At 39.5% G+C, this 27,571-nt stretch overlaps 1 protein-coding gene across 2 annotated transcripts in view; it reads right to left on the bottom strand.

Moving 5' to 3' along the window:
* Positions 1-13,055: 13,055 nt before the first annotated feature.
* GMPS (guanine monophosphate synthase) overlaps positions 13,056-27,571 on the bottom strand; it is a 73,005-nt gene continuing 58,489 nt past the window's right edge. For both annotated transcript variants that reach the window (XM_041734115.1, XM_041734116.1), the window contains 5 exons: positions 25,322-25,447; positions 19,704-19,819; positions 16,149-16,279; positions 14,471-14,643; positions 13,056-13,178 (listed from right to left, as the gene is read on the bottom strand). In XM_041734115.1, coding sequence (XP_041590049.1) covers positions 13,077-13,178; positions 14,471-14,643; positions 16,149-16,279; positions 19,704-19,819; positions 25,322-25,447 — 648 coding nt within the window. In that variant the 3' untranslated portion in view covers positions 13,056-13,076. The remainder of the gene's footprint in view (positions 13,179-14,470; positions 14,644-16,148; positions 16,280-19,703; positions 19,820-25,321; positions 25,448-27,571) is intronic.

Below are 27,571 nucleotides of genomic sequence, written 5' to 3'. Positions count from 1 at the left end.
ATACTTTTCCCTTCGTTGTTCAAGTTTCCAACACCTGTGGTATTGAACGCTGGTTGTAAATGGCACAGTCTGGGGACTCCAGTGCCAACTCCGATCCATCACAGGAGTCACGGGCGGGGGGGTGGGGGGGGGCTACCAGTGCCCTGCACCCTTGTGCTCACACTTGAGCCTCCTGGGGAGAACAAAGACCGCTCCTCCCATGCCTCGCCAGTGCTGGAGGGCCCAGAGTCCTGGGAGCAAGCGGACCTAGAGGCCACAATGCAGACCATTCCTCAGGGGCTCCCTACCTGGGAAGCACAGCAGGTGTCAGCTGTGCAGCTCCTGCATGAGCCTGCCTGACCAGGTAGGTGCCACAACCCTAGGAGGATAGGAAGTGAGCAACAAAGCCCACATGCCACATGATGCCACCTCTTCTGCCTTCTGTGGCAAGACAGAGGGCCACTCATGCCTTCCCGGCCTTCCTCCCCCAGCTTCTGCCCCAGTACATACCCCTGCACCTGCACATCTCTTCTGTTCTCACCTGACCACTTGCCCAGCTTGCTCATAACTACACTGGGCCAGCACGGCCTCTCAAAACCCCACTTTAATTTACCTTGAGGTCCCGCACCCCTACGTAACTCATTCCTTCACAATCCCCTAGTTGAATTTCCCAAGGCAGGAAATACTGATCAACTATTGAGGAGGAGCCCGTCGTGCCAGGCCACGTCTCAGGTCACTGGCTGCCGGCTCAGTTCCCATCAGCCGTAGCTTGGAATGTGTAAGGTCATGAAGAACAAAACCAGTCTCCCGAAGCAGCAGAAGCTGTACGTACGACCATTCGCTGATAAACTGTTATGTGTCAGCGCTGCATTAGGTGCAACATTTCAAACATCGTATTTCATCTTTACGCCAATCCTAGTAGGTAAGTAGTATTTTCATCTCACTACAAGTGAGGAAAAAGGTTCAGAAAGATTAAGTAACTTGCCCAAGATTATATAGCTGGTAACTGATGATGCTGGAGAAGCAATTTCAAGAACTCTCCCTCTGGGCAGCCCGGGTGGCTCAACGGTTTAGCACCTGCCTTTGGCCCAGGGCCTGATCCTAGAGACCCAGGATCGAATCCAACGTCAGGCTCCCTGCATGGAGCCTGCTCCTCCCTCTGCCTGCGTCTCTGCCTCTCTCTCTGTCTCTCATGAATAAATGGGTTAAAAAAATTTTTTCTTTTCTTAAAAAAAATCTCCCTCTGCCATGTTGCTTCTACTCTGCTGCTGACCTGCTTGTCACCTACAAGCTACCTTTGACCTTCCTTACTCAACCCCTGTAAGTTCGGATGATGATAGTCCAGTTTCTTTTTTAAGCAAAGACGGTGGTAATTTATAAAAACTAAGAGTTTGCTAAACAAACTGTAAGCAACTAAAAACACATACAAAGCATAGAACACTGACCACGCATTTGCTGAGCACCTGCTATAGGACAAGTACCCTTATGGGTGTTGATGGGCCACCAAAATCAAGACCCATCCTCTCCGCTCACAGAGTTTACAACTGAGTATAGGAAATAAGCAAACTGCAAAGCAAGTGGATGGAATAAATGCCATAATAAAGATGTACATAAAGTGCTACAGGAATATAGGGAAAGCAAATTCCGACTTAAATGAACCAAAGGAGTCTTTAGCAGTGACCTGAGCTAGGCCCTAAAACGTGAGCTGGCTTCACGTCATTTGGAAGTCACAGCAGCCTGGGTACACAGAGTACAGCCAGGACACCCACACAGAAGCAGAAAGGGGCCTGAAGTTTGAGGAGTGCCTAGAAGATAGTTTTAGAAGATAAAGCTGGAAAAATAATTATGTGGTAGGTAAAGCAGCCAGGGTGTTACTCCCTGGACATAGGAGGTTATTGATGGGTTTTGAACAAATAAGGTGATCAGAACTTTCTGAGCCCAATCTGTGTTTTGAAATGGAGGTGGTAGTTTGGAGAGGGAAGCATCAAAGGCTAAAGAAAAGGCCTCGGCTGCCACGGCGAGAACACGGCGCAGGGACAACAGAGGGCCTGGACTGCGGTGGAAGCCGGGAGTGGAAAGGAGCGGACTCAAGAGCCATCCTGGAAGGACGACGTCACTTATAAGGAAACTGGAGGGACGCCTGGGGGCTCAGCGCTTGAGCCCCTGCCTTCGGCTCAGGTCGTGACCCCGGGGTCCCAGGATCGAGTCCTGCATCGGGCCCCCCCGCAGGGAGCCTGCTTCCCCCTCTGCCTGTGTCTCTGTGTCTCTCATGAGTAAATAAAATCTTTAAAAAATAAATAAAAGCAAACTGGATCTGCATGTGGAGGGTTGGGTATGGCGAGGGGCCAGAGGAACCGGACACGACGTGACCTCCTCCAGGTCTGGGGCCTCCTTCTCCGGAGTCTGGCACAGTGCTGGGCACAGAAAAGGTGCTCAGCCCACGGCTCCTGCCATGAATGACCTCCTGTTTGCTTGGGAGTTTGGTAAACGTCAGATTATCACACCTTCCTCTTGCTGAATAAATGCAAAATGTTTAGAGTGATTATGATGATAGATAATTCATCTCTCTCGCTTCTCTACCATTAAACGACAAACTAAATGCAGCCCATGGGCGCCTCCCATTTGCCAGGCCCTCGGCAGCCTTGGTCCTCAAAAATAAACCTTGCAAGATAAATACCACTAATTCTTTTTTGAAATGACCTAGTGTTTCCTGCAACAAAAGCTGAAAAACAACACTGAGATCCTGAGACTTATAACCGTCTTTTCTCAAAATCTGCGTTTAGCTTTGTCAAAGAGTCCTTACAAGATGTCCAAGAAGAGCTAAAGGCGGGGATCAGTGTCTGAGAGAAACCCCAACTGCCAGTTGGCCAGTCTAGCCAGAAGCACCATGGAAACTGTTCAGACCACCTGACGTCAAAACTACCACCCGCTTCTTTGAATTCTGTGTTTTTCTGCTTACCACAAGCAGGCCCTTAACCACCCAACCTCATTAAAAGAAAAGATTGAACAAATCCCTAGCAATTGCATGCTCTTCTCCAAGCATTCACATTTTAGTTTACAATTCAAATAGAATTTGCCAGAAACAAAAAAAGACTGCCTAAAGTTAAAATAACTTTTAAAAGCACGTTAACAGCACTTAGGCCTATAGCACAGATAGCTGAAGCCACACATAGGTTAAAATATAAGTGGTCTCCTATATGGGGATGTCAAGTATGAAAGTAGGGGTACAGGCTAGGTTATCTGGCTGAGCTTAGTACTTCACTAGGTGTCTGATGCTTGGAATAATATTATTTATTCCTGTGAAGCAAGCGTGGTCCTCCTGCAGGTCTTTAAAAAGCATCCCATTTTTACGTTTTATGAACCAGGTTCTAAGATTTCAAAGATGAGTAGATCACTGATCCTGCCTTCAAGGAGTCTACAGTCTGGTTGTAGACAATATAAACAAGTCAAATAGAAATAAAGAAAGAAATAGGGCGCCTGGGTGGCTTAGTGGTTGAGCGTCTGCCTTTGGCTCAGGGCGTGACCCTGGGGTCCTGGGATCGAGTCCTCCATCGGGCTCCCCGTAGGGAGCCTACTTCTCCCTCTGCCTGTGTCTCTGCTTCTCTGTCTCTCATGAATAAATAAAATCTTTAAAAAAATAAATAAATAAATCATTATGGAACTCAACAGGTAGTGGGAGCTTAGAAAAGGAGTATTCCATTCAACCACGAGGCTGAACTAAGTTTTCATAAAAGCACCCCTCAAAGTGCTCAACGCTGCTTTACCGTTCAGAGCGGGGCATGAGGACGGAGGGGGGCGAGCGTAGTAGGGGCAGAGGTGAGGTGGACCAGCAAGGGACCTGAGGGCCCACCAGTGGGGGAGCCTGGCTGCAGAGGGCAGGCCAGATGGGGGGTAAGAGCTGGGCCGTGGCTGGGCTCAGGCGGGCAGCAAGCCACTTGAGCCCTATGACCGGCAGCCGTGAAGTGTACGTGACCGACTGGCTGGCTAGAGCGGAGCCCTGCGGTGCTAAGGTCGTCCAGGGCCCAGGAACACGGCTGGCGGGGCGGCCTCACGAGGGAGCGGGCCCGCGGGCTTGTCCAGCACACGCTCCTCCCTGGACACAGCCGATCCCTCGGCTGAGTCAGGCCCCCCCAGCTCTGCACTAACCCCCCCAAACAACTCACCCCAGTCCAAGTTTACATTCACTTTGGGGCCTCCAGTACCTGAAGTGGTCCACACGGACACGTCTCTGGGGCCTCCCACCCGGACTCCGCTCCAATCCAGGGGGAGCCGTGAAACCCCCAGATGTCACCTGAGCTTGAGGCGCTCCCCCTCGCCTCTCCAACTTCACAGAGCACCACCGAGTATTCCCGTAGTTATCACATGCTGACGTGTCACTTCTATTTTGTTCCAAGCTTCTTCCCCCAACCATGCGACTGACAGGGGACAGTTGCTGCGTTCCTGCCCACACCACTAGAATCAGAACAAAGACGAGACACCCAACTCGTGTACTTTCCAAGTGCCAGGTTGGAGATTAGGCACAGCTGCGTCCCCTCTTAGTTCCTATCAAGTGGCATACGTGGCCCTTGCATAGTGGAAAGCAGGTGACCCCATTCTACCCCTCCCTCACAATCTGCATTACCTGACAGGGTGTAAACTTATCTGAACTGTCCCAGGGAACCGAGCACAATGGGACTAAGCCGACATCGTTCGTTTCATCCGGGTGCCGTCTGTTTTAAATAACAGACTATGCGTACAAGGGCATTTTACAGATAAAGCATGTTTTCATAATGTATTCACCTTTTCCTACATTTTTCCCACTTGATCCACCCAGGTAGTATTATTCCTACAATACATTTGAGTTAACCATGGTCCTGGAGATTGCTGCCTTGCCCAAGGTAACACGGCTACATGGAGTCAGAAATATATCAAGTTTATTGAATATCAGCCTGATGTTTTATCAGAATTAGGAAGAAATATTTCTAAAATTGATTCCCAAAATTACACCTAACAATAGAATGAGGGATCTTACTCTGTGTCATTAATACTCTTAAGATTTCATGAAAGATTTCTATTCCCAAATTCTCAGATAATTTTTACAATTTCTACAATGGCTCTTTTCTGAGATCTAGAGTAGAGAGGTCACACAAAGGTGAAACTATATACAAGACAGTCATGTTCTTTCAGTAGCTTCAAATTCGATTTATTCCCAAACTGATGTGATTAATGCTAATTCCCTCTGTCTTCATGAACCGCATCTTGAAACTCTAAAAACATTCAAGGCATGGCCATCACTGTCTACTTACCAAAAAGATTTTTGTTTTTAAAGTGTGTGTGGTATGCAACTATTTCCCCTTGTTTTACAAAGAGACATCAATATAGTAACAAATGTGTAGACAGCATATTTGGCATGGTGTAAATCCAGTAAATTATTCACTTCTATGGTATAAAGGGTATATACTCTACATCCTAAAAAGCATAGTAGAGTTTTATGCCTTTGTAGTAATAAACTGCTACCAGACAAAGCAAACTCCAAAGTGAGTAAAAGCACAGATCACACTTGCATCTAGACATATTCCATGCAGGTACACTTTACGTAACATATGGTAATTCTTATTTTCTCCACTCCTAAGATGTGTTGAGATTTTTTAGATGTTTTTGCAAAATATTCCAACACTTAACATCAAAACCAAGAAAGACAATTCGTTCAATACTAAGGACACAAGTATATTTTAGATGCATCCTTTGAAGTTGAGAAGGGGGAAAAAATCAAAATACCCAAGACACAATGGTTCTCAAACTGTTCAGCGACTCTGAGCCAGTCAGCACAGCAAACTCACATATCAACATAGCATCGTGCTACATTCCTTTCAACGAAGTTGTCATGTATCTTTGCAAAACTGAGTTTTCAGTGACTGCTGTGATAAAAAGTCCTATGCGAAGAGCAGCATGGAATAGAAAATGAAGTTGGCAGTGTTCGATGCATACCAAAGTAGAGTAAGTCCCAAGCCCCCAAAAGATGCATACATCCCATTAGGTAACTTATTCCAGTTATTCAAGATTGAAATATACTGTTTCTTTCAATGGATACTATTTTTTTTCAAGTGGCTACTCTGTCGCTAGGGCATAAATATATTTTAAGTTGTTTGAACATTACTATCATTTTAAAAAACTATTAAAAAAATAAATAAAATAAAATAACTATTATTTACTTTGGCCTAGGGTTGCTACTAAAAACAAACAAACAGACAACACTATTGGAACTGTGAAAGGAGAAAGTTTGAAAAGCTCCAGGCTAAGTTCACATTGGTGTTTTAAGAACCTGACAAGAAAAGGAAAAAAAAAAAAAAAAAAAGATAAAAGAAAAAAGAGATATTCCAAAGTGTTTCCTAATCAATGATAAATCCTTAAATTTCTCTTTAAGCAAAAATCTGAAAACAGGCTAGGGCAGAAATATAAACATTGTTCTTAAAAAATATTCCAAGAGGGACCCTGGGTGGCTCAGCGGTTGCGTGTCTGCCTTCAGCCCAGGGCATGATCCCAGGGTCCTGGGATCGAGTCCCACATTGGGATCCCCACAGGGAGCCTGCTTCTCCCTCTGCCTGTGTCTCTGCCTCTCTCTCTCTCTCTCTCTCTCATGAATAAAATCTTAAAAAAAAACCCAAGATATCACATTTACTTAAATATCTCTGGATACATATTATCGACTTCAGGGTAATTTCAACTATGGGCTAAACAGTTTATTCAATAATTAAGGAAAGGCACTATTTTAATTCCTGAATCTGAATATTAAGGATATGTAGAGGGTGCTAGCTGTACTACTTCACTTTTGTGTTGCTTGAAAAATTTTTAAAGAGCTTCTTTAACACAAAAAAAATGGTCATGATACATATAATTCTTCCCCTTACTCCCCAAAACTATAATAAGCACTATAAACAAGTTCAATTCATTATACCCACATTGTAACAAAAGTTGCTTTTGAAAAGAATGAGAAGATGGAATTTTCTTGCACTTAAATATTTTTTAGTCGACTGAAACTTTCTTAAGAACAAGTATCAATCATTCTAATGCAATTAGGTAAAGGCACCTTGACAAAAGGCCTTCATGTTCTCCACTATTTAACGTAACCACATTAAATGGAAAATCTTAAAACAGCATTTTCTCTATGGTATTAAAAAAAAAAAAGGAACATGTGGGCAGGTTAGCTTTGTCTAAAAAAACAGTAATGTACAATTATAAACGGAATAGCATTCTAAAGTACAAAAAGGATTTAAGGGCAGCCCGGGTGGCTCAGTGGTTTAGCGCCGCCTTCAGCCCAGGGCGTGACCCTGGAGACCCGGGAATCGAGTCCCACGTCGGGCTCCCTGCATGGAGCCTGCTTCTCCCTCTGCCTGTGTCTCTACCTCTCTTCTCTCTCTCTCTCTCTCTCTGGTCTCTCATGAATAAACAAATAAAATCTTTTTTAAAAAATAAATAAAAATAAAAAGGATTTAATTAAAATTCAACACATTATTTGGATAACAGTAAGGTTAAAGTTAGACATTTAGCTGTGTTTCTTAATATCTAAGGTCTATAATTCAGAATAATTCACTAACAATCTACTAAAAACAAAAGAAGTTACCTGTTAGCTATGGTGTGAAATACAGCTTTTGATGATAGTATTTAAAAAAAAAAAAGTAGAATGACAGATTTGAGAGTTCAAGGTAAAAACTCAGTGATAGTTTTGTTTTGATTATACAGCCAAAACCTTTACATTTAAGTCAAAACACAGTCGTCTCAGATAGCAGAAAGCCAGGCCAAGGCCAGCTCACTGATCAGTAAGAATTCATACCACAGCCGTGTAGCTACCTGAAAGTAATCACTGAATTCAATTTCTGAACACGGTTATTTCCTCTCATCACCCTACTAGTGACTTAACACATTTACTTTGATGGGTCTGATCAACTCTCATAACATAGTTCCTAACAAATAGGATCCACCTTTTGTATCAAACCAATAAAGGTAATATATATTTTAAGAAATATACAGATACACACACCCTTTTAGCTATTCATTTAAGAAGCTACCCAATATTTTATGTCTACCATATCCACTGTTAAACTCTGGGCAAAACCCAGACAGCTTTCCTTGTTATATATGAAAAATAGATTGAATGTATTATCCAGAAACCCCTGACCATATAGACAATTTACTTCCAATTTAGACCTAATAAGGTCTGTCCTCTTTGCTCTTCCTTCACTTTCTCATAAACACTAACACTTCATGACAAATTATGAAAGTCATCATTTCCTCCTTTATGAAGCACATCGAAAACAAAAGGCATTAAAGTCACTTCATATTAGTTTAGCAATGCTATTTTATGCCAACATCATCACAACATACAAGATATTTCAGTATACCGTGAACAATTAACACAGTGATTTCACAACTACGCTACTTACTCCAATTAACAAAATACTTCTTTATAAAAAGATCTGTTCAAAAAGGAGGTTACATTCTTCACTTAATACCATAAGGTTGTTAACAATGGCACAGTACGTTCGTAGACAGAAAATTACTTACCTTAAACATCTGTATTCTCCAAAGGCATCACCCCACTGGGATTACTTAAGGTTCAGGCTTCCTGGACAACTCAATATTTTGGAGCTCCTGAACTTAGTATGCCCAAGACATAGCCAAACCCTTCCCCAAAGCCTCACAATTTTGCTAATCAAGGAGCCCTTACCATGGTCAAAAGACATCATGGGATCACCAGTGAACAAAGACACTAATGGGGAAGTAACTTTAAACACAGCTGCTCAAAAAATTCTCCTTCAGGGAACTTAGATTACAGGTAGCTAGGGTCAAATTTGGAGAGGTGGCTCCAGCATGAAATCCACAGGTGGATTTCTCCTCTGTGACAAAAAGCAAGAGGAGTAAGAGGCGGAGATATACCCATGGAGTAGTTGTAGAGACCTCAACCGGAGTAACATTTATGTCAGCTGCCCTCATTTATTACCAAACAGGCCCTGACCTACAATACCTACAATACGGTATACACAGCAATTCCAGTCTGGCCTCTAGTTCTGAAGTAATGTAGCTAAGGTATCTTAGCAAGACATTGGCTGTGGCCTTCTCTTGTAGATATGACTAAGATTTTAAGCCATAACTAGACAGGCCAGGTATATTCCTCTGTAATATTTGTTTCTGGAGCAGAGAGATTGAAGATTATCAATTATCGGGCCCTGTCAACAGTCTAATTAAATTGACTTGATTGTGGGGTATACACATTATACACTTAATTCCGCAGGTAGTAAGAACAGGAATCCAGGGTTGAGAACCACTGACAAAAGGTCAGAGTTGGGCCTCTTCTATATGTAAGACTAAGGCTGGGAGCTGGCATTTGGCATGCTTTTGAGGGGAGGGGGGATTCCCAATGTCTTCACTTGTCATCAGATGAAATGGTCAGGAATACAGAAGCCAAGGATGCCAACATTACTACTGCCAAAGCCTTACAGTGGCTTAAACAAACAAACAATGTTCCCTATATCATCTGTGTGGCTAAACTACCTCAGTGAGAACAAAGTGAGTCCTTTTCAAAGGTAGAGACGTCAGCTTATATTCAGCTCCCTATTACTTTCTGAATTGGGGCCGATGAAAGGAGTGCCCATGGAGGTAGGAGCTAAAGTGTATCCTTACCACGTCCAATGGAAATTGAGGAAACAGGAGAGAGGAGGAGGGTATGGAGAGTAGTGGAGAGGAAGTAATAGGGAATAATAAAAAGAAACAGGGGGGTGTTAACACTGGGCATGACAGAAACTACTCTCTTATTGTAAGTAAGGAGATGATTGATACATTTTGGAAGTACACTGACCCTTGATGGTCAATTTTACACAGAAAACTTCCTGTTAAGTCTTGCCGGGAAGAGCCTGAGCGTGGTACCTCTTCCACAGAGAACAGAAAGCCTGGATCCTAGCTCCAGCTCTGCCAACAATTGTCATTCATCTCCACGCCAAAGCATATTCTCTGTCAACTTTTATAAAAACCCACAGTAAAGAGGCTCCTACCAGGAACATATTGATGAGTATTTTCCAAGTGTCCTGGTCACAAGAGAAGATTCTCAAGTGGTCAAATTTTGCTGATCTCTACTACTGCTTCAAAAAACATGATAATTAATATTTGATTTTATAATGTATTATAATGTATTATGGTCAAAAGACATCATGGGCTTACTGTAAGGTCATAGGCGATGTTAAAAAAAAATTTTTTTAAACAATAACAACAACAAAAAAAACACCTCAATTCCTCCATTCTGTCTCCTACTGCGCTTTTTATTGTTATTTAAGAAAAATGTATGGCTAGATTTGATGTAAATTTAATCCAACGGCCTCATCGTACAGATAAAGAAATTATTTAAGCAGGTTTGTACAGCTGTTTAATGGCAGGATGAAGCACTGAAGATGGCCAGCCCCATCTCCCTAACCTGAATGCCCTCATTCTTGAGGGATCTGATTCAATTATACAGTAAAATAGGCTATCAGAAGGTAAGCCCAAACAGTGAGGAAACAGACTTTTATGATGCTTGTTTGGCTACACGCAGGCTCAGGATGAGCATGAGGATGCCCCTCAGGATCAAGGGGCAACACAAGATGGAAAACAGTGTGACCCTATCTCCCAGATACATCTACCTTCAGAAATTATGCCAAGCTGTGTTATTTCTAGAATGGCTGATGATTATAGATGTACCATTAAGGTGAAACTGGGTATTTGAAAATTCTTTTGTGCCTGCCAATTTGGGGAATAAATGATGCTTTCACTGACCTGTCTACCTACTTCTAAACCGGTAGGAAGAAATAAAATATATTTAATTTGATGGGAATGCAGTCATAACCTACCAAGGATCATATCTGATTCTGAATTTCACTACGTAACCATTACTAAGATGAGCTTGTTTCCTTAAGGAAAAATAGACGATAAACTTAACTTTTCTCAGATGCTTGGATGACATACTGTGAAGATACACGGTAATACTGTAGGACGCGAAGCAAAAAGCGCTTTGTGAAGGAAGAAGAGATTCCCAATATATTAGGGAATTTCTAAATTCCAAAAAGATTAACTTTTTTTTTTTAAAACTATATCATGTCAGGATGTGTTCTGGAGAGACCACTTTTTCCAGTATTAAGGATTATAAGAAGAGGTTAGCAAAGATCGGGAAAACATTAGATCAAGCAAGTCTAACAATCAGTGTTTCACATCGAAATTTCTCAGAGCTTTGAATCTAACATACACCATGACTTTCTAGGACAGACAGCACTTTCCCCACCTCCAGATCATCCAGCCCCTTTGCCCAGGATCAGCTCAGGGCAGCAGTGTTCCATGGAACATACATTGGAAAGAAAACACTCTCACTATATATATTCTTCCTACTTTCCTATTGGATCCGAAACAAAATCCTAAGAAACTTCTACCTTCTAGAAGAGGCTTTTTTTTTTCCCACATAAATGTAAATATTTGTAAGCCTTTTAGAAGAGGTCATCTATTCCAGCGATAAGACAACAGGACTCCAAATCTGTTGGAAGCTGGATCACTTACATATCCTCTTTCCAAAGTCCAGTGCAAATACCTCATCATCAGGACAGAAAATGGACCCGTCAAATTCCACGGAGATCAGATACTCGTTTCAGTTGCAGATACCTGTTCAATAGACAGAGGCTCTTCCGTTGCTGGTCTGGTAATACAGTTTTCTCCTCCTCTGGGCCAGCCAGAATAAAAAGTAGATTTCTGCCATGTATAATTTTACTGTTTTCCTAACACCGAATCCCAAACAAAATTCTGTACCTGATTAACACAAAGGATCTTGAAAATAAGCAGCAGCAACCTGAAATGGGTTTGGTGGGAGAAAAACATGACACCGGAAACTAATCTGTTAAAGCTCAATTACACCTCAATTAAAAAAAAAAAAAAATCATGAAGGTCCTTAAAAAGTAACATTAGCTAAAATATTGAGAAATGGTTGTAGAATTTGAAGTCTAGTGCTATTTTCATAGCGCTTATATGAATGGTATAAACGATCTTGGTAGACACCAGTGGCAATGGAAGGAGTCTTATACAAGTTCTTGAATCCTACAATGGTAGAAGGATTACAAGGTTGGCAATATCTCGCATGGATCAAGACTGGTCAGTCTTCTGAGAAGTGGGTGATAAGCCCGCCTACAGGTTCCACCTAAGCGTTCACTTTACAACTCTTCACCGGATGATGTAAACTGCAGGGTGGTTACTGTGGTCTCAGAGCTGGCCCTCTGACCAAACGAGATCAAAACGCTGACTTTATGCTACACCAGAGACAGCCTCTTCTGGAGAAGAGAACAGAAACTTCTTCGCCAGGCTGCAGGAGGTGGCAACATCTGGGGGGAGGGGGTTGATAAAGCTCCTTACTAATGGACAGGTTGACAGTGAACACCATGACATCGATGTGGAAGAGGATTTGAACACATCTTAAACCGAGACCATTCACAGCTTCTTTTCCCACCCTGGCTGTGATATCAGACAATTCTGAACAAATCCCCAGTGTTTTCCATCGTAAGGGGGCTTACATTCGGTAGCCCCGGAGTCCCACAGAAGTGGCTGGAACAGCCCGCCTATACCTTTATCTGATATGTTCTTCCCTCACCCCACCTTTGGAGGAGTAAGGTTACTTACAGGAAATTCAGATTCTCTGAAAGACATACATATTAGGTCACGCTGGTGAATAATGGCTGTTTACTAACAACCCTTAGAAACTGGCAAAGGGACAGAAGCTTAGTGCTACGCCCAAACTCACCCACCTTCATACACCTTCATTGACAGAGACGTGAATAGCAACAGCGTGTTAATACATAAAGAACAAGTGAGGCAAAGGCAAAAGCAGTGTCAATCTGTCTGAGTGTAGGCAATGGTGCTTTGATTATACCCGTACAAACTCTTCAGTCCCTTGTAGTTATCCCCCAAACTCAGCTCGTAAGCCGTAGGTTTTTGCTGTAGAGAACTCAGGTGTGATGTAGCCGCTCCAGTAACTCTTTCACAGTACTGCATGTCAATACTGGAAATGGTTTCTAATCAATTTAAACTGAACACAATACTTTAGTAGAACAAGAAGTTTATTACTCCCACTCGGTAGTTCCTGGGGGCTTTGATGTTAAGTCATACATAATTCGAGAAATACCAGGAATCTTCTTAATCTCAGTGACCATCTTTAACACCACCTGTTATAAAACAAAGATCATAAATAGAAGGGCCAGGACCCACCCAGCACATGTCCAACAGACCTAGAAGGCTTACATTGACAATTAAAATGTGATCTCTTTTTATTATTGTCTTCTATGGTATGGTCTCTAAATTTTACGTAGCAAACCTAATTTCCCTCTAAAGCTTTGAGTTAACTCAGTACTACTCAAAGTGTAGTCTGCAAACAGCTGCCAGTCTGCAAATTATGTTTGTTACTTGTCAAGTAACAAGTGTTTAGAAATATTTACACCAACTTGACACTGCTCTGACACCCAAGCATGTGGTTTTATATAACAAAGCCAATGCTTCACATATTATCTGTGGCTGAAACCTACGAGTCGGAGGCCAGGACAGTGGCACATGATGCACTGCAGTAACAACCACTACCAAGTGTACACCAGGAGAAGGCCTGGTCACTTGAATGACAGAGATTTGGCATATTTGAGCTTAAGGGAAAACAGATTCTAAGCCACACCCCCCAACTATAACCAGAACGCTGCAGTAGAGTACAGAGCAGTGGTCCGCCTAATAAAGTCTCACTTTGATTTCCATTTACTATCATGCAAATGGTTGCTCTGGAACACTCCAGGGGAGAGAAAACAGGAGAGGGAGATGGTGATCAAAAATAGTTGGTAGTAGGCACAGCATTAAGCAATTCATGGGTGTCTAGCCATCATGGTATCAATCTCATCTGTATTTCTAATTAACTGTTCTTCACTACCAGGGTCTTCTCCTTTACTTGGAAAATACTATTTATAAAGGTAGAGGTTGACAAGATCACACAGAATTATAAATCAGAGGTGGTTACTCTCCACATAGTAATCAGACATTTGGAGGGGTATAATAAATGTAAGGTCTTTTCTACTACAGTACATTATTTAATCAATTATGTGGATATTTTAAAAAGTAATAAAAGCCTAAGGGCACCCAGGTGGCTCAGTTGGTTGAGCATCTGACTCTTGATTTCAGCTCAGGTCAAGATCTCAGGGTCGTGAGATAGAGCCCAGCCTCAAGCTGCCCCATCCTACTTTTCAAGCTCCATGCTCAGCAAGAAGTCTGCTCCTCTCCCCCGCCCCCCTTCCTTTTGGTCCTCCCCCTGCACATATGCATGGCTCTCTCAAATAAATCTTTAAAAAAATAAATAAAAGCCTCTCTTATAAACAGAAAACCAACCCCAGAAATATCAATTTTGTCCTAGCCTGTTCCATTCACCGCATTATAAAAATGTATGAGATATTAAAAATGTACATGAGAAAAATATATAAATTACCTCTACAGGGATTTCATTGCCAGGTGTTGCAGGTATACCAGTCATGAAATCACTAGTAATAAAGGTTCGAATAACCACAGATCTCTGGCATGAAGGCTGCTTCTGAAGTGGGTCCCGATCAAAATGCAATGGGGTCAAAATCACTGGCATCTGGCTAATTTTTCCAGCATAGCCTAGAAAAAGAAGTAAACAACTGGAAGAACCAATCACCACACCAAGGAAAAAGCACTCTAGCCCAGTTCCATTAAATCCTCCCAGACAATATCTAATCACATACATAAACGTATCAGTTAAGGTTGTTACCATCCATGCATTGTTTCAACTACGTCCATATCTGGAAGTAAACTCAATCACAAATACAAGTAATAGAATTTGATGATTGCAGTGATGTCACAGTGATGCAATAAATATAAAGTTCATTCTTGTTACTCAAGGTATGTCTATACTGAAAACACTGAATTAGCAAATACTAAACCAGTGTCCCTACAGGAAATAGATTCCTGCAAGCCCCTGGTCACAACATTTTTTTCAACCAGTCAATACATAACTTTGTTTTATGTATATTTCTGTTTAAAGATACCTTATTATTTATTCTGGATTCGTTAACATTGAACTCATAGCCATCAGCACTAAAATTCATACACGAATGAACCTTATCTAACCCACATGTTTTCTCTATAAGGCAGATGACAGCCTTCCTGTGCTTAGAAACCCAGGCAGTACTCCCAGGACTATACCTGGGGGACATTTCAAACAGTAAAATCAGAAATAAAAAAAAAAAAGCACAGAAAATATGGTCCGAATAGTCTACAGAAAGGACACCTGTTTATAGTAAGAGTGAACAAAGAGTATCACCTTGTATAACCTCAGCTGGGAACAAATGCGAGTCAGGCAACTCAAATTTTTTTGCCCGTATGGACATATCCACAAATGACCAAAAAGGTGAAAAATTTTGTATGGCAGGAAAAACAATCCATAGAAATAAATAATAAAAATAAAAGCATCTAAAAATTCAAACTTGCATCCTCCTAACTAGAAATCATAATACCACACTTCTAAATTCTAGGCAGAACTGTTGGGGATTTACCCCAAAGATACAGATGTAATGAAACGCCGGGACACCTGCACCCCGATGTTTCTAGCAGCAATGTCCACAACAGCCAAACTGTGGAAGGAGCCTCGGTGTCCATTGAAAGATGATGGATAAAGAAGCTGTGGTCTATGTATACAGTGGAATATTCCTCAGCCATTAGAAACGACAAATACCCACCATTTGCTTCGATGTGGATGGAACTAGAGGGTATTATGCTGAGTGAAATAAGTCAATTGGAGAAGGACAAACATTATATGGTCTCATTCATTTGGGGAATATAAAAAAATAGTGAAAGGGAATAAAGGGGAAAGGAGAGAAAATGAGTGGGAAATATCAGAGAGGGAGACTGAATATGAGAGACTCCTAACTCTGGGAAACGAACTAGGGGTGGTGGAAGGGGAGGTGGGCGGGGGGTTGGGGTGACTGGGTGACGGGCACTGAGGGGGGCACTTGGCGGGATGAGCACTGGGTGTTATGCTATATGTTGGCAAATTGAACTCCAATAAAATGAAATTTCAAAAAAATACTAATTAATTAATTAATTCTAGGCAGAGCATGTACTAATAAACAAAATGAGCAACTTACCAGACTCCCTGAGAATGTTATGGGCCTCAAAGTCAGCTTGGCGTAAAGTACTGAGCACCCCTGTTGTCAAGAAAGTGGGAGTAACATCTGTAGGAGGTTCTTTAACTGGTGGGCCAAATATATAGACAACTCTAGAAAAGGAGAAGGTGAAAATTATAGACAAATTACATTTTAGTAGGAGAATTAAGGAACATAAGAGTATCATTCTTTACATTTATTCTGAGGCCCCTCTTTTACCCACTTAAAATCACCACATGGGTAGGATAGGATATAAGATTATATATATAGGGGTGCCTGAGTGGCTCAGTCAGGTAAGCATCTTACTTCAGCTCAGGTTATGCTCATTGGGGAGTTGGCTTGTCTTTGTCCCTCTCCCTCTGCCCCTACCCCTGCTCATACTTTCTCAAATAAGTAAAAAAAAAATTATATACTTTTTTCTTAAGAGAAAGAGCATGCACATGTGAAGGGGGAGGGGCAGAGATAGAGAACCTTAAACAGGTTTCACGGTGAGCAAAAAGCCCGATGTAGGGCTCAATCTCACAACCCTGAGACCACGACCTGAACTGAAATCAAGAATCAAGACACTTAACCGACTGACCCACCCAGGTGCCCCAGGATAGAAGATTACATAAGGGTCTATGTACCTTCCTCAAAGTATAATATAGGATAATTCTATTTCAGAATGTACAAAGATACATGGGATTATCACAATGGATGGGTTGTGATAACAATCCCCCAAACTTCCTGTCCATCTAAAATCTATGGGTGAGAAACAGGGTCTTTGCAGATGTAATCGAATTAAAGTCATAATGGGGACGCCTGGGTGGCTCAGCGGTTGAGCATCTGCCTTTGGCTCAGGTTGTGATCCTGGGGTCCCAGGATCAAGTCCCACGATCAGGCTCCCTGTGGGGAGCCTGCTTCTCCCTCTGCCTGTGTCTCTGCCTCTCTAGGTCTCTCATAAATAAATAAATAACCTTAAAAAAAAAATAAGGTCATAATGGATCAGGGTAGGCGTTAATCTTTGAAGGTAACCTTCTAAAAAGAGGAAAATTTGGAAACAGACAGAGAGAAGGCCATGTGAAGATGGCAATAGAGACTGATTGGAACTAGACTGCCGCAAGCGGAAGATTACCAGTCAATGCCAGAAACTAGGAAGAGTCAAAGAAGGACCCAGAGCCTTATGCCACAGAGAGCATGGCCCTGCTAAGACCCTGACTTCAAACTTCTAGCCTCTAGAACTGTGAAAAAGTAAATTTGTCTTCAGCCTCCTGGTTTGTAAGAATTTTTTATACTGCCCCTAAGAAATCAATACATAAACCTGGGGAAACATGGAGTTGAATAAATAGGTTGCTTTATGCTAGAACTTCAGAAACTATATATGCTAATATGCACCAGAAACCTCCAAGATAAGGCTATAGTGCATTTCCCAAACTTTAAGAGTATCAGGTAATTACAACTCAAGAGGACTCTTACCACTGGTTAGGAGCCTCTGTTCCATAACATTCACCCCGAAAACAAGGGGCAGTCAGGATATAGACAGGAATGCATCCTAGCTCTCTCTACTGGAACCCAAGCCAGCATACTTCTGTCCCCTCTCCCTAGCCCTATCTGTCCCCCTATCTCTCGTGGCAACATCCCTGGTGAAGTTTAATGTTTTTCTTTTTTCTTAACTGTACTTGGAATAGAAACATGCAGAAGAAAACAGCATCAGATCAAAATCACACCACTGCCAACTAATTCACTGCCTCCTCCCAAACATACTATAGCAAGTTTTTGTCTCGTGTAAAGAGCCACACTTCTACTACGCAATACAGTCCCTGGAATTCATAAATGATTCTTTGAGGAAAAGGCAACTAGGAAACTAGGAAAAAAGAATGCCATGAACTTGCCTTTTGTCTTATTTCTTACAAATAAGAATGTTCATAGAATGTACAGGAGCGAGTGTAGGCTTTCACATTATACAGAACAGTAAAACTGGCGCACTCCTTCTTTATACAAAGATTTCACAATGCAAATTAGGAAAAAATTTGGCAAAAACAGAAAAAGTGTTTTTAATTGTTTAAATTCCAATTCCTAAAACAGACCCTGGCAAAGAAATCTAAAATTCACCAACAATCTTAAAGGCTTGCTAGATTCTTTTTTTTTTTTAATCTTTATTTTTATTTATTTATTTTTTATGGCTGTTAAACTTTTATACTGGGGGAGGGATGTTTGTGAAAGAAGGGAGGAACAAACAAGCAAAAAAGAAAACAGGCAGAGAAGCCAGCATATAAAAGGGCAGAGAAAAAGTTTAAATTAGGGTGAGAGCATGTGGCAAAAGAAAGAAAGAGATGAAACTGTAACAATATTATGAAATGAAAAACAGAAGCAGTTGAGTCAAACTTAGGGAAAGGTTATTTTCTGTATGACCTAAAAAGTTTATTTAGACATTAAGCATTCTCTAAAAGACAGATTATGAACCATTCATATTTAACCAAGGCAATTATCTCCATTCAAAATAGGCAATTACAAATTTATCATTAGTTATTAATAATCCGCTCTTTTCAGTGTACTGAAGGTGCTTCTGTATTTGCAGGCCTTAGATTCATCGCAATAATAAACCTTTTAGCGGGCATGTTCTCACCAGTAAAAAAACTGGCTTCCCTTTGCTTCCTTGTTTCAAAGGAGACACCAGCAGGCAGTTCTACAACTATGCACACCCTGCTGGGTGAACACCAATAGGTAGGTTCCTAATTTCTGCAGCAAACTTGAGTAAACTGAAACCTCAAGTCATTCTTTTTGGTTAATTGCTTATTACTCATAAAGAAAACAAAACAAAACAAAAAAGAGTACACAATGGTGAAACTACTACATCTAATCTGAAATCTGATAGGAGATTTTTTTAACTCTCTATGGGACAAAGCAATGGAGTATTACACCAAGATCATAAATCAGCTGTTGCTATAACCAACATTAGAAATTAACATGCAAAAAAAAATAAAAAATAAAAAAAAAAGAAATTAACATGCAAAAAAAAAAAAAAAGAAATTAACATGCAAAGAAAAACTGGATCTGAAAAAACTAAATTCAAAATAAATTCTACATGTAGTTATTTTAATGATATCTGGCATATGCCTATTTCTTTTAATTTCACCCGAGATTATTATTAAATTAAACCAAGTCTCTATGGGAAATTCTATAACCATACATATTCCTTCCAGCAGAAGAACTCCTGGCAGAAATCCTGGAAGAAAACCATACTGCCATAAAACCAACAGGTAGCATAAGCTCCTAACCTGGAAGACAGATTTTAAAAGTGCCTTTAATATTCTATACTTAATAAAAAAAAATCCTTCCTATTTTTCATTTAAACAACAAAAAGTTTTTTAATAAGCAGATGATTACACAGTGATGAAGGTACAAAACACAAGGTATTATTAAGTATCTGCTCAATTGTTACCTATGTGCATAACATGTATCTATACTTTTGAGTCCTTTGGTCTCTCAAAAGAAAAAAGATCTTAAAAAAATGCATCCTTCTATTTCACTTTACACCTTGTCCTCTGCAGAACATACCTGTTAATGTTGTGACACATGCGAGGTATAAGTCTAGCCAGGAAAATAAGAGATTCCCAGTCAGGCTCATCTTTACTGGAGATTCCACACACGTAACTGTAGGAACGACAGTCACCCTGAAAATAAAAATACAATCAATTTTTAATGGTTTTAAATAAGCCAAAGATGGATTGGAAAATATTTCATGCATGATTACACCATTAACAATAATTTTTTTGTTTTTTTTTAAAACAAAAACATGTTTGAATAAAAGCATATAACAGGATCCCTGGGTGGCGCAGCGGTTTGGCGCCTGCCTTTGGCCCAGGGCGCGATCCTGGAGACCCGGGATTGAATCCCACATCGGGTTCCCGGTGCATGGAGCCTGCTTCTCCCTCTGCCTGTGTCTCTGCCTCTCTCTCTTTCTCTGTATGACTATCATAAATAAAAAAATAATAATAATAAAAAATAAAAATAAATTAAAAAAAATTATTAAAAAATAAAAGCATATAACAAATATTTCTCTCATGATATAAACCCTAAATTAAAATCCCATATAAAACTCAGTTAAAAGATTTAGAAAAGTGTCATGGTAATTTTAAAAATTTATTCAACACATGCCAGGGGCCCACTGGGATCTCATTCCAAACATATGCCCATGTTTTACCTCAACAATAATAAAGGCCAGTAGAAAAACCCACAGCTAACATCATGCTCAATGGTGAAAAACTGAGAGCTTTTCCTCTAAGAGCAGGAACAAGACAAGGATGTCCACTCCTGCCACTTTTATTCAACATAGTACTAGAAGCCCTGACCACAGCAATCGGAGAAGAAAAAAAGTAAAAGGTATCAATACTGGTAAAGAAGAGGTTAAGCTGTCACTATTTGAAGACAACACAATGCCATACATAAGAAATCCTAAGGACTCCACCAAAAAAACTACTAAAAGTAATAAATGAATTCAGTAAAGTTTCAGGATGCAAAATTAGTACCCAGAAATCAGCATTTCTATACACTTACAATGAAATAGGAGAAAGAGAAATTAAGAATATCACTTACAAAAAAAAAAAAAAAGAATTATCACTTACAATTGTACCAAAAAGAATTTAATACCTAGGGATAAACTTAACCAAAGAAGTGAAAGATCTGTAACTCTGAGAACTCTAAAACGCTGATGCAAGAAATTGAAGGTGACACAAACAAATGGATACTCGATGCTCATGGATTGGAGGAATTACTATTAAAATGTCCATACTAACCAAAGGAAACTACACATTCAATGCAATCCTTTTCAAAATATCAACAGCATTTTTCACAGAACTAGAAGACATAATACTCAAATCTGGATGGGAGCACAAAAGACCCCAGATAGCCACAGCAATCTTGAGAAAGAACAAAGCTAAGGTATTACAATTCCAGGTATCAGTATATACTACACAAGGCTATAGTAATCAAAACAGTACGATACTGGCACAAAAACAGACACATAAATCAGCAGAAAAGAAGAGAGAGGCCAGAAGTAAACCCACACTTATATGATTAATTAATCTATGACAAGAAGGCAAAAATATACATTGGGGAAAAGACAGTCTTCAAGAAATGGTACTAGAAAAGCCAGACAGCTACATGTAAAAGAATAAAACTGGACCACTTTCTAACACCATTCACAAAAATAAACTCAAATTGATTAAAGATCTAAATGTGAGATCTGAAGCCACAGAAATCCTAGAAGAGAGCACAGGCAGTAATTTCTCTGGTATTGGTCATAGTAAACTTTCTTCTAGGTATGTCTGAGGCAAGGGAAAACAAAAACGAAAATAAACTACTGAAATAAGTTTCTGCACAGTGAAGGCAACCTCAACAAAACCAAAAGGCAAACTACTGAATGACAGCAGATATTTGCAAATGATATATCCAAAAAGGGGTTAATATTCAAAATACGTAAAGAAGTCACACAACACACACACAAACAATTATTAAAAAATGGATTTTTCAAAGACAACCTACAGATGGCCAAAAAACTCATGAAAAGATGTTTGACATCACTCATCATCAGAGAAATAAAAATCAAAACCACAATGAGATATCCTCTTACACCTGTCAGAAACGCTAATATCAAAAAAAAAAAAAAAAAAAAAAACAAGAAATAAGTGTTGTTAAGGATGTAAAGAAAAAGGAACCTTTGTGTACTGCTGGTGGGAATGTAAATTGTTGCAGCCACTGTGGAAAATTTTCTCAAAAAATTAAAAATAGAAATGCCATATGATCCAATAATTCTACTAAAAGCTATTTACCCAAAGAAAATGAAAACATTAATTCAAAAAGATATATGTACCTCTAGGTTTACTGCAGCATTATTTACAACAACCAAGATATGGAAGAAACTTAACTTCCATCAATAGATGGAGAAGGAAGATGTGGTATGTACACATGTACACACGAATTGTGCGTACACACAGACACAGAATATAGTCATAAAAAAGGATGAGATTTTTGCCATTTGCAAAACATGGATAGACCTAGAAGATTTTCTTTTTGTGGATAGACCTAGGGGATATTATACTAAGTGAAATAAGTCTGAGAAAGACAAATACCATATGATTTCACTCACATATGAAATCTAAAAGCCAAATATTGACAGCTTTATCAGACTTATGAATACACAGTCAATGATTGCCAGAGGAAAGGGGGGTGGGAGGATGGGCAAAGTGGGCAAAGGGGAACGCAAGCTACAAGCTTCCAGTTAGAAAATGTTCAAAGTCACAGGAATAAAAGCCACAACATAGGGAAAATAGTCAATGATACTATAATAGGGATTTATAGTGACAGATGGTGCCTGCACTTGTGGTAATAAGCACAGCATAACAATATAGAGAACCTGAATCACTATGTTGTAACCCTTGAAAATAACATAACACTGTGTGTCAACTACACACACATACAGACACACAAACTATTAAAATGAGAAAAGTTCTGCCCAGGTTTATTAGGTCGATAAAGTATTCTTAAGTCAGAGATAAAAATACTTTCATAAGCATTTACTATCAATTTCTTTTAAAATGAACTAAGAAAATTAATTTAAAAATAAATGAGGGGAAAAAAAATAAATAAATAAATGAGGGGCACCTGGGTGGCTCAGTGGTTGAGCATCTGCCTTTGGCCCAGGGCGTGACCCCGGGGTCCTGGGATCAAGTCCCGCATCAAGCTCCCCACAGGGAGCCTGCTTCTCCCCTCTGCCTGTGCCTCTGATTGTGTCTCTCATGAATAAATAAAATCTTTAAAATAAATAAATCAATAAATAATATTGACCCTCTTTTCCTCTGTCCTTTTTTCTTTTTTTTTAAGATTTGTTTGAGAGAGAGAACACATAGCTGGAGGGACAAAGGGAGACAGTCTCAAGTAGATTCTGTGCTGAATGCAGTGCCCAACACAAGGCTATGTCTCATAACCCTGAGATCAGGACCTGAGCTGAAACCAACAGTCAGATGCTTATTAACCAACTGTGCCACCCAGGGGCCCCTCCTTTACCGTCTTTAATCCAAGTAACTCACTTAACGAAAAAAAAATAGTTAAACTAAAATAAGCAATTTTTAAAATTCATTAGCTAATTACCTACCAGCCACTATACCGAGCATATGAGAATTCAGGCTACATGAACGCTAATTTGATAGTATCTATCAAAGTTTAAAATGATGCTCTTTAATTCAGGACAGGATCTTAGAGAAGCATGAATAACTGCTTAAAGAATTAAGGTATTACCTGCTGAAATGCTTATAATAATGAAAAACTGAAACAGTTAAAATATCCATTGGTAGGGAGGGGTATGATTAAATTACGGTATAGCCATACACAGAATACACACAGTAGGTTAGTAAGAATAATAATCTACTTGTAATGGCACGCAAAGATAAGAAGTTTGCGATGTCAAGTTAAAAGGACAAAGATGACAATGGGCATCTATTAATGTTTCTGGAAAGACCTACAACACAACTGGAGAATACGCAAAGGTAAAATTACTCTAAATGTACTGAATTTTTATTTATTTACTTATTTTTGACACATATGGCTTATTTTGGTATTTAGGAAATAAACTGCATTGTTATGCTAACCACGAATTATCATTTTTTTTCTGGGCTTGCAAGAGTCTCACCCTCAATAGCATAAGAGACTAGAATAAAGTAAGACATCTAACAACAGAAGAAACTTACTTTGATGCAAAAAGTAGTAGAACCTGAATAAGCCTCATTTTTTAAAAAGTCATTCATCTAACAAACCACCTCCAACATCTATTCATCTAACGTTATCTAGAATGCCTATTTAAGAAGGGGAGTGGGGAACTAATTCGATTCAACTTCTTGCCTAGCAGGAGTTAGTACACAGAGTTGGAAGTTCTCTGTAAGAGAACTGGAAAAACTTTCACAAATTAAGTAACTTATCTGCTCTTCTATTTTTATAGTAGGGCAATACACGCCTGTAAGTAACATAGCATCTATCTGAAAATGAATCTGCGTATGATGAGATAACCAAACACCACGGAAAGAAAGTGATTTCTACAATTCCAGAGAAGGTTATTACTACTTTAAATAGTGATTTAAAAAAAAAATAGTGATTTTAAAAGAATATACATAGCTTTCATATATGGCCTTTACAAATAAAGAGGAAGAGGGAAAATGTTCAAAATTACTGCAACTATCATTTCTATGAACTAGAATACTTTACAGGTAACAATGAATTTCTATTGTCTCATTTACAGACAGAGCTATATGGATGCAGGAGAAGGAAGAATTTAAACTGGAGACTCAACTTCATGTGTTTAAAAAAAAGAGTTTATTTACCAAGTTTCAGAGGAGTAATCTCTAAAACAGAGTTAATTTCTTGCCACAAATAAGGCAGGTCCAATAACTGGCATTCATACCATTTTACATTGAATTATTGACACCTTTTCTAGTTTACATTTAACTAAAAATCCTAACAGAAAAGAAACTTCCCTACCCTCCAAGCTTTTCCCCAGAAAATCACCTGAGAAGCATATAAAGAACTTCATTTATAAATAGCATTTTAAAAGTGAAAACTGTATTATCTTCACACGCTCTTACAATTAGAAAGAATGAACAATAAATATAAAAATGCTAGTTGTACATGATCACAGCTCAGACACACAGAACATGTTGAAGACGCAGAAAGGAACACACAAGCTGAGAGTAAGACCTAAATAGTGTAACATGTTCATCCGGGGGCCACCTTCTTGTACTTAACAACCACTTCTAAAGTCACAGGACATTTTTAGACCAAGAAGCCTGCCCTTCAAGGCAGAAGCAAGCAAGCCAACCCTAGAGCAAACCACTGTTTGAATTTTTACTTTTGGTTAGAGATGACAGATGTTCCCAAACTTACAAAATCTCAGCCTGAATGTTTAGTTCCTATAATCTAATTCACTCCATAAAACATTCTACATAATAAAATAAAATAAAATAAAATAAAATAAAATAAAATAAAATAAAATAAATAAAAAGACACTCTACAAAACACTGCCTTTTTACGTTTCTAAGTTTGGTATATATACTTTCATATTTCAATATTAGTGGAAAGAGTAAAGTGCAAAAAGCTATGTCACAGATCAATGAACTCCCACAACTCACCTGCACCCCTACAGTTTTAATTGGCAGCAGGAAGGCATTCAATGAATGCAAACTTGTGATTTGCATCAGCTTCTCCTGATCCTCTTCCGTGGTACAAGCTTTGACTCTTTGTAACAGTGTATGCGGCTGAGAAAACCAGACAGACATTAATTTCTTAAGGTTTCAAGAAATAAGGTATTCTTTTGGTACCCATGACTGTCTTACATAGCTACACTTCCAGGCTTCCAGCAACGGATCCTATTAGACATTCCTCTTTGACTTGTGTGTGCTACGAAGTACACATCAGAATTTCACTCCGGAGGGCCAGGGCAATGAGAAGGGAAGTTCAATCCCTACTTCAGGGATTAAATTGTTACCAGTAGGGACACACCTCACGTGAGTTAAATCTTTTCCTTATAATAAAACTTTTTACCATAAAGTCACTTTCATCTAAAATTAATAGATCTCTACCCACTTCTTTTTTTTTTTTGTCTATTTGCCTGGTATGCTCTTCCTTCCACTCTTCCTTTCACTCCTTCTATCCTTAGGTAAACAGACTAGAATTAGATTTTACTTTTCTTTTCTTTTTTTTTTTCTTAAGATTTTACTTTTCAATCTAGTTTGGCAATCTATGTCATAACTAGCGACGTGAGTCCTTTTAAATAATTGTGTGTTAATAATATGGTTGGATTTCATCCTACCATTTTACTCAGCAATTTCTATTTGTCCCAGTTTTTAGGTTTCTTTCTCTTCTCTTACTTCTTACATTCTTCTAAATTATTTTTCCCAGCTCATTTATCTCCCTTCTACTGGTTTTGAGGTTAAAACCCGTATTTTTCTTCTTTTAGCAGTTCCCCTTAAGTGTTAACATGGATACTTAACAAAAGAGAATCAATCTCTCTCTACTAGCAAACAGTACAAGCATTTTTGAATGCTTTACCTCCAATTACTTGTGGCTCTTATGCTTTTTTAGCTGTATATTGTTATAATATCTTTATAAACTATAGAGATTATTTTTATTATATAGCCCATGTTGGTTTCAGGTTGAGAACTACTGTCTTTAGGTCCTCAGGTACTGGACTACTGGTAGTAAATGGTTTATCTAAAAATGTCTTCATTAGCCCTAGTTCTTAGGAGACAGTTCATTTGTTCACTATTCACAATTATTTTTTCATGGCACTTTGAAATATTCTTGCTTTTACTGTGCTTTCAGTCTGACAGTCTTTCCTTCAAAGGGTAATCAATCTTTCCTCTGCAGCTGCTTTGTCTTCGGCAGTCTGCAGTTTTGCTAGGTATGCCTACTAGGTATCAATTTTTTTCCCATTAGCCTAAATGAGATGGGTTACATTTCCTGAATCTGAGGCATGGTGTCTTTCATCCTGCGGAAGAATTCAAACAGGTTTGTCTATTATCTCCTCCTGGGCATATGTTAAAGTGGACCTTTTCATTCTATTTTAACCTCTCTTGTAATTATCTTCTCTTTAAAGCTTTGTTCTGATCTCTGGATAATTTATCATCAGTCTTTTAGTTCATTACTTGTTTCTTTAGTTGTTTTTAATTTCAGTTATTTTCATTCCCGGAACTTAATTTTTTTCAAAGCTGCCCAAGTCGTCTGGGTAGGGTCTTGTCCTGTCGTCTGGGTAGGGTCTTGTCCTGTCAGTTTTTTCTCATTCATGTTACCTTATTTCTACATGTATTTTGCAACTTAAGTTCATATATATTCATTGGAACCCTATGTGTAGAGATATTTTAAGGCCTAAAGATACTCTGGAAAGAATTTACATTGCTAATCCTGACACCGGGAGGCACTACCAACCAAGGTCCATTTTAAATTCTTAGCTTTAAGTTTTTCAGACCACAAAGATTATGAATTTAGGCACCAAATCTATAGAAGGACTGGGAGACTAACACTCATCATCCTCAGTTTGGAGTTAAAACGTTTTCCAAAAAAAAAAGAGTTTTCCCTTATTTTCTTGCGCTACATATAATTTTTTTTTACATATAAAATATTTTTAAGTTTTTTTAAATCCAACATGAGGTTCAAACTCATAACCCAAGACCAAGAGTCACATGCTCTACCAACTGAGCCAGCCAGGCACCTCTAAAATATTTTTAAATACCCTTTCAGGGGGATCCCTGGGTGGCTCAGCGGTTTGGTGCCTGCCTCCGGCCCAGGGCGCAATCCTGGAGTCGCGGGATCGAGTCCCACGTCGGGCTCCCTGCATGGAGCCTGCTTCTCCCTCTGCTTGTGTCTCCACCTCTCTCCCTATG

Source organism: Vulpes lagopus, chromosome 19 (genome assembly GCF_018345385.1).
Source record: "Vulpes lagopus strain Blue_001 chromosome 19, ASM1834538v1, whole genome shotgun sequence".
NCBI lineage: Eukaryota > Metazoa > Chordata > Mammalia > Carnivora > Canidae > Vulpes > Vulpes lagopus.
This window is presented reverse-complemented; position numbering and strand designations above follow the sequence as displayed.